Source organism: Berghia stephanieae, chromosome 4 (assembly GCF_034508935.2).
Source record: "Berghia stephanieae isolate SIO BIC M18660-M18661 chromosome 4, UCSD_Bste_1.3, whole genome shotgun sequence".
NCBI lineage: Eukaryota > Metazoa > Mollusca > Gastropoda > Nudibranchia > Aeolidiidae > Berghia > Berghia stephanieae.
The window spans coordinates 84,037,481-84,049,980 of NC_088363.1; the positions used below are offsets into that span (position 1 = coordinate 84,037,481).

The following is a 12,500-nucleotide window of genomic DNA, read 5'->3' on the forward strand; positions in this document are numbered from 1 at the left end:
CATCATTATCGTCATTATTATCATCATCATAATCATCACTAACCTTATCATTATCATTACTTCTAACATTGTCGTACATGACAAAATGCTTTTATTTAAATTTGGCTAAAAAAAACTTCTTCTTTAGATTTTTATTAGATTAAGATAAGCATCAACGAATCACCAATTCATAAACTGAAATACTTCTGACAAATAAAGGGCGGGTCAATTTGATCCATGGATATTTGAAATGAAGTTTTACAGCCGAAATGTGACAAAAAGTATTTGATCCAAGTACTGCCAGATAGTTTCGATATCGTGGCCAGGATAATCCTACTGTCTGTGACTGATAAGCCGGAGTTTTTTTAGACGTTGGCCAAGTGGTTATCGCGTGTTATCATCGGGCAACCATGAACATGATCTGTCTATACTTGTCTGATCACATTGGGTTTTTTTTCGTGTTGCCAGTGTCTCGCACTGTGACAAAACCAAGCCATGTTGAGCATAACTAGTTGCCGGGTGGATGACAATGACCGAAAAACCCTAGCCCATGCGTTGGGTCTCTGGTGAGGCCCTTTAGACACATTACTCCATTCGACTAAGGTGTAAATGAGTACCAAGCTTTGTGTAATGATCTTGTTAAAATGCTGGCACTCGGCTAGCACTCTATGAATGGAAAATATGTGATCCTCTGGGGAAGCACTTTGAGCATTGTAAATCCATAAAAACGTGTTCGTATATAAGATTTAACCATCTTCTTACCACCCACAGGAAAATCGTCACATTCTTTACGATGCAACCAACAACTTTCTCATCTGATTATTCTTGTTTCTCATAATCTTTGAAGAAAATGTGTTTATTATACTCATAAAAACTTGACACTGTATTGTAGATCTCATTTTGCTGAACAATATTATGCATAGAATGTACTTTTTAAGCTTCTATTTGAGGGAGAAAAATCTATTTTTGTGTTGGGTGTATGTGAAGTTTTGGGGAAAATTCTGAAACTGGCCGGTAAGGAGAGAGTTAATTTTTTTCTATATCTGATCTGTTGTATTCTGACAAAACGCAGCTGAATTTACACTTATATTTTTGTTTCTGACTTTTCATCACAGAGCGGGTCAAGCCAAATATGCAAAGCCCACCCCTGTTTAATTACGGAATATCGTTAGCAGGGGACAATGAGATTCAAAGCTTTGACCAGGCCAAAGAAATCACATTAGACTTCAATATCACGTATTTTGGGTCCAGCTATAACACAATTTACGTGAGTAAACAATAGAACATACAGATTCACACAGACAGGCAGAGAGAGAGAGAGAGAGAGAGAGAGAGAGAGAGAGAGAGAGAGAGACAGAGAGATGGATAGATAAATGATAGATAGATAGATAGATAGATAGATAGATAGATAGATAGATAGATAGATAGATAGATAGATAGATAGATAGATAGATAGATAGATAGATAGATAGATAGATAGATAGATAGATAGATAGATAGATAGGTAGGTAGAAAGATAGATAGAGATAGAGATAGATAGACAGATAGATAGATAGGTAGATAGATAGATAAAAATATAGATAAGATAGATAGTCAGATAGATAGATTGATAGATAATATATATATATATATAATATAGAAGAGAGATGAGAGAGAGAGATAGAGAGATGAGAGAGAGAGTAGAGCAGAGAGAGGGTGAGAGAGAGAGAGAGAGAGAGAGAGAGAGAGAGAGAGAGAGAGAGAGAGAGAGAGAGAGAGAGACTGATGGTAGGGAAAGAGATAGATAATGATATTGATGGTGATGGTGATGATGATGTTGATGATGATGATAATGATAGTGATAAGTGATGATGATTAAGAGGAGGAAGAGGAGGAAATGGAAATGGCGGAGATGGAGGAGGAGGAGGAGGAGAAGAAGAAGAAGAAGAAGAAGAAGAAGAAGAAGAAGAAGAAGAAGAAGAAGAAGAAGAAGAAGAAGAAGAAGAAGAAGAAGAATCATGAAATTAGACCCTTAACTTTTAAATGACAATCGGTGAATATTTATAAATTCATATTAGATATCGAGTGGGTTTTTTCTTCTCTTTTATCATCTTTTCCTCATTGTCACTCCACAGATATCCAAAGACGGCATCATTAGTTAGGACAGTTCGAATTTAATGGTCATATGGTTCGAGGCATCTAGACGTGAAGCTGACGTCCTTCATGGCCTTTCGACGGAGTATTCCTATCGTGGAGGAGTAGGACAATTGGCATGTCTACCAAAGTAAGTATCTCTTATTGTGAGTAGTTAGGACCACATTGGCCTTTCTACCACGAGTAAGTATTCTCTTATCGTGGAGGTAGTTAGGACCACAATTGGGCATGTTCTACCACAAGTAAGTATTCTCTTATTGTGGACGTAGTTAGGACCAAAACTGGGCATGTTCTACCACGAGTAAGTATTCTCTTATAGTGGATGTAGTTAGGATAAAAACTGGGCATGTTCTACCACGAGTAAGTATTCTCTTATAGTGGAGGTAGTTAGGATTAAAATTGGGCATGTTCTACCACGAGTAAGTATTCTCTTATAGTGGAGGTAGTTAGGACCAAAATGGGGCATATTGTAGAAAAAGCATGACATTTGGTGACAACAAACAGAGTGGCCATACAAACAATTATGGATATAGAAACACCTTAACAAATGACCGGAAAGACCACCAACTAACCACTCATTAAAACCCACTAATTAACATAGAAAATAGACACATCGGCAACAACAAATACTTCAGAATTTCATTGATGGCAAAATGCATTTAACGAGTCGTCATTCACTTTACATAAAAGACAAATCCACACATTTCTGTCTCGGGTCAGCTCTGCAATGACCATGAAATTATCAACTGACCACTGATAAAAATAGAATGTAGTAAAATTACACATTATGATCATGGAATTCAAAATATGCTTAAAAGTGTATTTGGATATGTATTTGACACAGATTCTGTCTCTTAGTCGTGTCCAACACAGTGAACACCATTATAAGGATAACAAAAATAAAGCAGTATCCCATCCTTTAGAGGATTCACAGGAATAGAAAATGTGTTTATACAATATACAACATTTGTTTCAACTTTATTGTATGACCTTTTTCACTCTCATGTATTCCAATAAATGGATAGAAGCCAAGTGAAATGTCTCAATCTCTGACAACTTATAAATCCTGGGTTACTTTCCAGAGATTCCTTTTCCTAGCTAGGATACGGTTTTTGCAAACACAGTTTCTTCTCTTATATGAGTCAATGACAAAAAGGCAAGAAACCACCAATTTGCCATGGTACTGTCAAGGTCATTGTTTTGAGCGTCTTTCATTTCGCCTGCCGCTGGATTTGTAGTCAGGTTTGTCTCCTCATTTTGTTTTTAATGAGATCTTGTGATAACAGGACAGCCTTGGAGTGTGTTTTTATTGAGGACCAGAATTATATTTAGACTAGAAAATAAGACGCCATCACTCCTGACACCAGAAGATCATTTCAACACGTGATGTATCCAGTCCTCCGAGAGAGTCGTTTCTCACCCAATTAAATAGAAACCCGTTTTTTGACATCACACTTTTCTTCTCTATTAAACAAAAACAAAAACAAAACTATATTTTCCAGTGGCCATGACCCCGTCAGCAAAGGTTATGCATCCTACCAAGGCAAGATCTACTACAGGCTCATCTATGCCAAGAAAATGGAAACAGATGACGCCAAAAATGGCCAGCATTATTCTGAAAATAAGCAGCTTTTGGATTGTGAGTACCTCATGTTTCTTGTCTTGATAATAAACCAACGAATCAATAAATTAAAGATATAACAACATAATTAAAAACCAATGTATAAACAGTATATAATATATAAAATGTACTTTGATTAATGATACATAGACATAACCCCCACACACAAGCATGCACACCCATACACACACCCATACACACAGACACACACACACACACACCACACACACATAATATATATATATATATATATATATATATAATATATATAAACATTCTCTCACCGTACTCAGGTGTAAAATGAATACCAGATCGGTAGCAAATTTGCAATATTGCCTAAAAGGCGTCATGTGTCTATTTAGATCCATTTAAGAAGAAATTGAAAATTGAAATATTTAGAAGAGCTTATTTTGATAATTAATATGCTTTATATGTGGCGTATGTGTATGGGGAGAACTTTCCGTTTGAGTGTAAGGGGTATGTGTGTAGACATGTTAGTTATATGATAGTTTATATAGTCTTAGTGATTGTTAAGCTCCATAGAGCACCTGTCAGTGGATTAATGGGCTAAGTATAGTATATTATTATTACTACAATTTAATATTAGTATCATCATCATCATCATCATCATCATCATCATCATCATCATCATCGTCATCATCATCATCGTCATCACTATCATTATCATAACTTTCATCATCATCATCATCATCATCATCATCATCATCATCATTATTTTATACCGCGAGAGAGATGATCGTTCTGAAATTCAGAAATAATAGCTTACATTATATGTTATGTATAATGGTAATCTTATTGATGTATGCTTCAATTATGACTAATGAATTATTCCTTTTGATTGTTCACAATCAAATCATTCATATAACTTTTGCCAATGATGCTTCAATGCAAGTAGAATATAAAAGAACCCTTAAATATATTAAGCCATATGTTTTATGTAATCTGATCACCTACACATTATAACAATGATACAGTAGATTAGATTCTCTTTATATCTCTCAGAATTACATTTTAACTTTAAATAATATCACCTGTATATTTAAGGGCTCTAACTCCAAAATGTTTTCTAAATGAATGCAATCAGACTTCAACGATTACGTGCAAGAGGCTGTCATTAACCCACCCAAGGACTTCCGTACAGAGCTGATTGCAATTGTCACGTGGTCTGACGTCACAGATAATGAATCGGAAAAGAGTGGCGAATGTGATGCCCATAGTTCCGATGATAAATGCAAAGTAAGTTTTAGATTGTTATTTTTATATTGTTAACGCCAGTACCACATTATCTCATTCATCTGTAGTGTTTCATTCATCCTGTTTTGTTGATAAAGGGGAAACCCGAAACGTTCATTTGATCTGGTTTTGTAATTAAATTGAAGTTTACATTCAATTTCACATTGTTATTTTTTTCTTCGAGCTTCGAGCAGCAACATTTACATGACAACATAATTACTACAAAGACTATCAGCTGAACGTTTTGGCTTTTGTGCATTTGCCATTGTCGTCCATTTGTAGAGACATTGAGAAATATTGCTTACGTCAAAGATGTCCTTGTAATAGTATCCACTGTCCTGGACACAATCCAGGGGCAGAATGGGTGACTGACGCTGTCTCCTAATGTTGGATGAACAAAAATAAATAAATTCGCAGAAAGAAAATTGATTAACCAGTCACTGCCTTACTCTGGAAAAAGTCGTATTTAAAAATTAGGCCAGAAAACTCGTCCTTCAAATATTGATCGATTTGAATTACCCTCATCTTGGTAAAAACTCTCAAACCTGGGACTTGGAGAAGTTGAGAGTTTTTACCAAGATGACCTGCACGTAGCAAAAATTATGATGACAAGTAAATCTCTTTTGTTAACAATCCCATTCACATACTTGCATCTTTCCTAACTGAACGCAATAAAGGACTTTTAAAGCAATGTTGCAATGAATGGTATTCTCCGTAAGTTTGAGGGTTTTTTCGTTACAACAATGAGCCCATAACATTTGGGTTATTGACTTATGAATAAGTACACCTCGATTAACGATAGTAATGAAGATTTATTTGAAATCCAAATCGAATTGGGTGGAATTTAGTTGTAAGAAAAAGGGAAACAATCAATTTTTCGTGTTTCTTTCTGTATTAGATCTAGAATTCATGGCTAATTTTGAGTCGCCCCCCCCCCCTCCCCCACCAAAAAAAAAAACGCAGATAACAATATAATATACAAAATGACAACTTACAGACAGTTAAATGTTCCAAAAATTACTTTTTGAACTTATCCCTCGCATTACTTTCTTTTCTTAAAAGTTATTGAATATCAGTGCTTATTAAGTTTTCTAAAATGTGTTCCCCGCAATTTCTTTAGTTTGACTAGTGACTTATGTCAACTAAGGCGTACCAAAACAGAAAATTAGTCACTTTTAGTGCAGCTGACGCCTAGGTTATTGGGGTCATTCCTCGATTCAGACCCGACCAAATTTTCTCATAGAATGAATAATGAATAAAGTTCATTATATGAATTTATCTTTTACTTGTTAATCCTTTTCGCCCGATTCCACTAGTCTGCTACATTCCAAGCTGTGATCATCGCTGACAAAGACAACACATTTGCCATGTTCAACTACCTAAATATGGAGGTCCCAGACCATGAGTCATATCAGGTAACTGTTTTTGCTTTTACTAACAGATTACATAGTGAAATGTTCAAGAAAAGATAAAAAGACGAGTAAAATAAATGGCTATTAATAAATGGTTCTTACATTGAAAGGAATCGATCATTTAATGAATATTGAATATTCTTTTTGATAGATCCTAGCTAAAATTATAGAATAGAGTCGTACTCTCAACTCTCCTGTATTTGTCAGAGTGTTGACTCATGACCAAAACAGATGCCGCCAGGAAGGTGGTAATTACAGGGTGAGCTGGAATGTCTTTTGTTTGGTCCATATTCAATCAGGGATCGAGAGGATTCAATCAAGTCATGTTGGCCAAATAAAATTGTAACAAAGATTGCGAAGATGTTGATTAGGAAGGTGATGAGGATGATGCTGTTGTTGATGATGATGAAGATGATGATGATGATGATGATGATGATGAAGTTGATGATTACGATGATGATGATGTATTATGTATATATATATAATATATATGATGATGATGATATAATATATATATTATTATATATGATGATATATATATATTATTATATATAATATGTATTATATTGATTATTATATATTATTATTATTATTATTATATTATTATTATTATTATTATTATTATTATTATTATTATTATTATTATTATTATATTATTATTTTTATTTTATTATTATTAATTGTTATTATTTTTATTATCTTCTTATTATTATATTATTATTTGTTGTTGTTATTATTATTATTATTATTGGTATCATTATTGTTATTATTATTATTATTATTATATTATTATATTATTATTATTATTATTGTTGTTATTGTATTATTATTTTGTTATATTATTATTTTTATTATTTTCTTCTTTATTATTATTGTTGTTGTTATTATGTTATTGGTATTATTATTATTATTATATTATTATTATTATTATTATTATTATTATTATTATTATAAATTATTATTATTATTATTATTATATTATTATTATTATTATTATTATTATTATTATTATTATTATCATCATCATTATCATTATTATTAAACAATACCCCTCACCCAGGCTGGATTCAATGGTGGTTCCGAGCGTGGGTGGGTCAACGTCATTCCATGCCTGGGCGACTGTTCTCTCGGCAACGAGGCCAGTGTCAGACTCAACACGTCCCGTCTGAACGTCCTGCCTGACCTATTGGGATCCGATTACAAAGGACGCTATTTCCTGAACATTGGTGGAGAGGAGATTATCAGAGGGGGTTGTCTCCCACCCGACTTGCGAGCAGGTAGGAAACTAATCAATTATGTATTTGTGACCCATGGCGTCAGATTGGTTATCCGTCAAGTTGAACTCAATGCTACAAATTAATACAAGACTTAGACATATGAACTATGGATATTTTTTATGCTTTAGATATCTCATTCGGATAACGTTACGAATGTAGTTTGCTAAATAGAAAAGTATAAATATCTCTTTTCCCTGATTATGTTACCTTTAAATATACGCTTTGGCGACTTCTTCACAAGCGAGTCACGATAGTTCAGTTGATAGAGAAATTCTGTGTGTTTTTATGTCCCATCCCACCCCCCCCCCCCCCCCCCCCCCAACTTTAATAATTTTTTAATCTGCTCTATCCCTGTAACAAGCTATCTATATAAAGCGTAATTTTTTGTCAGAAGGAGTTGAGGAACTTTTCGTATAAAATCTTGCTTTTTTGACATGTGAGTAGGAAACATGGATGCAGATTTTCTGGCCTTCCGGTTTGGTATCTTATAAAATGTGCAATTGGTTCCTTTTTCTAAGGCATGTTGGAGGTTTACCCACAAGAGGTCGGGATGTTCGGAGGTGAAAAGCTGGAGGTTTCTGGGAAATGTTTCACAGCTACGCATAAAATCTATTGTCGATTCGGTAGTGGAAGTGACACGTTTGAAACTGATGGTGTGATGACCAACGACATGAAGGGCTACTGTCCGGTGCCATTGATGACCACCAGAGGATCCATCAAGTTGAGTTGGTCAACTGACGGCCAGGATTGGAGCGTTGGGAAACACATTACCGTTGGTTCGTATACTTTGTTTTGTTTAGTGTTATGTTTGTTTATTTAGTTGAGCATTGAAGAACCATAAGTATAACAGCTTAACTCTCTCCCTACCAGCCATTTTCAGGATTATCCCCAAAACTCCACACCCAACTAACACATTAATATATATTTTTTATCACTCAAACACAATAGCAGTAAGTTCTTAGGATACATGATTTCTTTAGCAAAACAAACTCTACAACACACTGTTAATTTTCTTTAAATGTTATGATGTACAAGAGAAATTGAAGAAGAAAAATGTTGGTTGTATCGTATCGAATGTGAAGATTTTCCTATAGTTGGTACGGAGAGGGTTAAAAAAGACAAAATGCTATTCACGAACGTTTTGACTTCTAAAACTCTTTATATCAACCAACAACAAAAACAGTCGAACCGAGGAAGGTTTTAAGCTTGAAACGTCGCGTGTCATATATTGGGTTCTTTTTATAAAACTGTTATATTCATTTCATTCAACCTCGGTCCACGACATACTATCCACTTGGGCTCACAAAGCAAAGCAACACCGAGGACACCGCATTGCTAAAGTTTATTTTACAGGACAGTGTCGGGTTCTTTTGGCAAACTTGGAGATGTCTTTTTTTACTTTCACGTTTTCTTTTTTTTTTTCATTTGTTTATTGTGCAAATACGAGACGCTCAAATTTTGCGTTTTATTCAATCATTCTCATTTTAATTTTCTAGTAATATCTACTATTACTGACCCTTTCTACTCTACTCTTTGTTTGTCCTCTCCGGTAGATTAGCAGTACGATGTCTCGCTTTTCAGTTGGCATATTCTAAGCGATGTTGAGCGTGGTCAGTGGCGGGGTGGGTGATAATGATTATCCCCCGTATTGAGTCTTTGGTAAAACATAGTTTATTTTACCACACTCGACTCAAGTGGGATTGGGTAGCTGGCTATAGTCAGTGACGGATATTATAAAGTGCTAGTGCAAGCATAACGCCTTACAACCAATTTGTACTGTATAGAATAGAAATTTGGATCTGTGTGATCTATAGGGATGATAATAAATGAAGATTTTCAAAGTGCCCTGACGAAATAGACATTTTATGTAGCAGCTATTACCGACGGGTTAAGGCGTTATAATTACACTGGCAGGGCACAGTCCTTACAATTGATCCTCTACTCAAATGTTATCACCATGTCCAGGAGTAAAATGTGTATCTGACCAGTAACGACGCTTTTTCTGTTTAAAAAAATTCAATATCGGCGTGAAAACGTCAGGCCTCTTCCTACATGCTCATTATTGCTCTTGGCTTGGGATCTCTCCTGTACAAAGGCTTGCATTGAAATGCCCTCTTCCCCTCCTCTGTATAGGTGTTCCGTCGCTTGTGGATAATAAAGATGACCTAGTGGCTGAATCGGACCTTATCAACTGGCACAAGCGCGATACACCCTCCATCACGGTCAAGTGGTCACCTAAGAGATTGTCCAGCAACTCAGAAGCCAGAGTAGAGATCAAACTGATTGGCTACAAAGAGACTGGAAGCAAGGTACTTTTTTTTTTAACCACAAGAATGAGAGACATCCAAGGTTTGTCGTCACTTTGCCAATTTAGATTTATCTTCATCTTATACATAAAACAATAAACATAGGCATAGGGATATTGACCTTTAAAAAAATAAATAAGTAAGTTTTTTTTTAATGAATAAATAAATAAATAAATAAATAAATAAATAAATAAATAAATAAATAAATAAATAAATGAATATATACATAAAAACAAACTAAAGCAAAAAAAAAAAAAAGAGAGAGAAAAAGAGAGGGAGAGAGAGAGAGAGAGAGAGAGAGAGAGAGAGAGAGAGAGAGAGAGAGAAAGAGAGTGTGTGTGTGTGTGTGTGTCTGTTTGTGTTTATGTGTGTGGGAGGATATGTAAAATCATATATACATTTTTAAACAGAGAACTTGATAACAGATTATTGAGAGGTTTTACGATGATTACAAACGGCAAAGCGTAATTTCATTTTGGTCCGTTGACATCCAAATTTTCTCAGAACCTTAACTCATGCTTTCATGGTAAGGAGGAGCCATTAGAGTTACTCTCTGAAAATGTACAGGGAATTTCTAAACTAGACTTAATTCTTAAAACAACGTATTCATAAATATGTTTTTGTTTCCTCATAAATACCATTCAAAACTACAAACATTAAAAAAAAAAAATTTCTTTTTTTTTCCCCATAATTTCATTAGGAACACCTTTGTTTTATATAAAATACCAATCCAAACCACATATATTTTTTAAAAATCAATGGATTTATTTGTTAATCATTTGTAAACAAAAATAATAAATCGTTATATATGTAACTAGTCTACTCAATACGGTATCATGTCGGAATCAACTTGATGCTTAGAATTGAACCTAAGACTTAACTTATAGATTCGAGGAACGTGTATTTATTTTCAAGTCTGATAACCAAATCGAATTGGCCATACCCACTGTAATACCCTCGAATCAACGCAAAATATTGTCCTTTAAAAAAATATTAAATCAAGCTTCATAATTGCGTTAGGCTGTCAGACCTGCCAGTATGTGCACATCGATGTGAACTACAAATGCAGTCATTGAAGAGAGGGAATTTTATTTCTTAAACTTCAAAATATTTAAATTTCCGACATAATACTATATTTACTCGCTGGGTCACAACTTTCGAACTCTTCACTCCTGAGTTAAACAAATAACACTGTATAGTTAATTGTATAAGAGAGAGAAGACTAAATGAACGATCTATCTGTGCAAGGGAAAGGGGCCATAAAAACCAACAACGAAAAAAATATATATTATAGAATATTGAGATATTTTAAAAATCTAATGTTTTATCCACAGCCCGAGTTCAAAGAGTTAGAAAACCTTGGTGAATCCAGAAATAGTGCTGGTGGCTACACTTTTCAGACGGAGGAACATTCTTGTACAAGTAACTGTGAGGAGTTTGAAATGGGCCTGATAGAAGTGGCCCTTGTCAAGGAATACTTTGGGGACGCTTCGGATAGAGTGTAAGTCAAACTTGGTTACTGCTCGCGCTTCTGTTTTAGACGCCATTAACGCCAGTCACGGAAATTTGGAAGACACACACACACACACACACACACACACACACACACACAGAGAGAGAGAGAGAGAGAGAGAGAGAGAGAGAGAGAGATTGAGAGAGCGAGAGAGATGAGCGCTGATAGAAAGAAAGGAACACAGAGAGAGATATAGAGATAGAGAGAGATAGAGAGAGAGAGAGAGAGAGAGAGAGAGAGAGAGAGATAGTGCGTGTTTGTAAATGTATTGCCGCCTTAGTGTGAAAATGAAAGATAACGAGAAAGACAGAGGATGGGAGGTGAATAGATATATAGATAAATAGATGGGTGGATAGGTAGATCGATGTATTGATTGACCGAGATAGATAGGTTAATCAAAAATGATAGAGAGACAGATAAATCTACAAATAGATAGATAGTTTCATATATATATATATATATATATATATATATATATTATATATATATATATATATAATAGATAGATAGATAGATAGATAGATAGATAGATAGATAGATAGATAGATAGATAGATAGATAGATAGATAGAGTATTGAACGTAAGGACATGGAACACTCAGTCTTATAAATGGAGCAATTCATCAGTTAATTTTTTCTCCATAACAGAGCAATTCGTTACGGCCCAATGGCTCTTGGATGGTATGTCAACAAGGAACTAACAGAGACCATGGGAAGCGATTGGTCTAAACAGATGTGTCATCGTTGGTACGACGAAGACAAAAAAGACACGGAATGGCGGAAGGAGCTGCCAAAATGTCCCTGCAATCTGGACCAAGCTCTTGCGGATTTCGGTCGCTGGCAAGCTCGTCCCGGTTGCGACCTTTTCAAAGGAAGCAAATGTGTTTTTCACAAAGGAGCCAAGCACTGTGTCAGATCTACCCAACCCACAGCGTAAGTGCGAGTGTTATTATGAATTTAGAAAAAGTGAGTGGAGCAGGCACTTACGTTGATAACAACTAGAGAT

At 34.9% G+C, this 12,500-nt stretch overlaps 1 protein-coding gene across 1 annotated transcript in view; it reads left to right on the top strand.

The window, feature by feature from the left end:
* Positions 1-12,500, top strand: part of LOC144971874 (sushi domain-containing protein 2-like) — a 37,781-nt gene that overhangs the window by 8,661 nt on the left and 16,620 nt on the right. The window contains exons 2-13 of the mRNA XM_078912949.1: positions 1,095-1,246; positions 2,094-2,115; positions 2,162-2,187; positions 2,282-2,295; positions 3,615-3,751; positions 4,839-4,990; positions 6,304-6,402; positions 7,460-7,676; positions 8,195-8,452; positions 9,810-9,985; positions 11,317-11,483; positions 12,143-12,427. Coding sequence (XP_078769075.1) covers positions 1,095-1,246; positions 2,094-2,115; positions 2,162-2,187; positions 2,282-2,295; positions 3,615-3,751; positions 4,839-4,990; positions 6,304-6,402; positions 7,460-7,676; positions 8,195-8,452; positions 9,810-9,985; positions 11,317-11,483; positions 12,143-12,427 — 1,705 coding nt within the window. The remainder of the gene's footprint in view (positions 1-1,094; positions 1,247-2,093; positions 2,116-2,161; positions 2,188-2,281; positions 2,296-3,614; positions 3,752-4,838; positions 4,991-6,303; positions 6,403-7,459; positions 7,677-8,194; positions 8,453-9,809; positions 9,986-11,316; positions 11,484-12,142; positions 12,428-12,500) is intronic.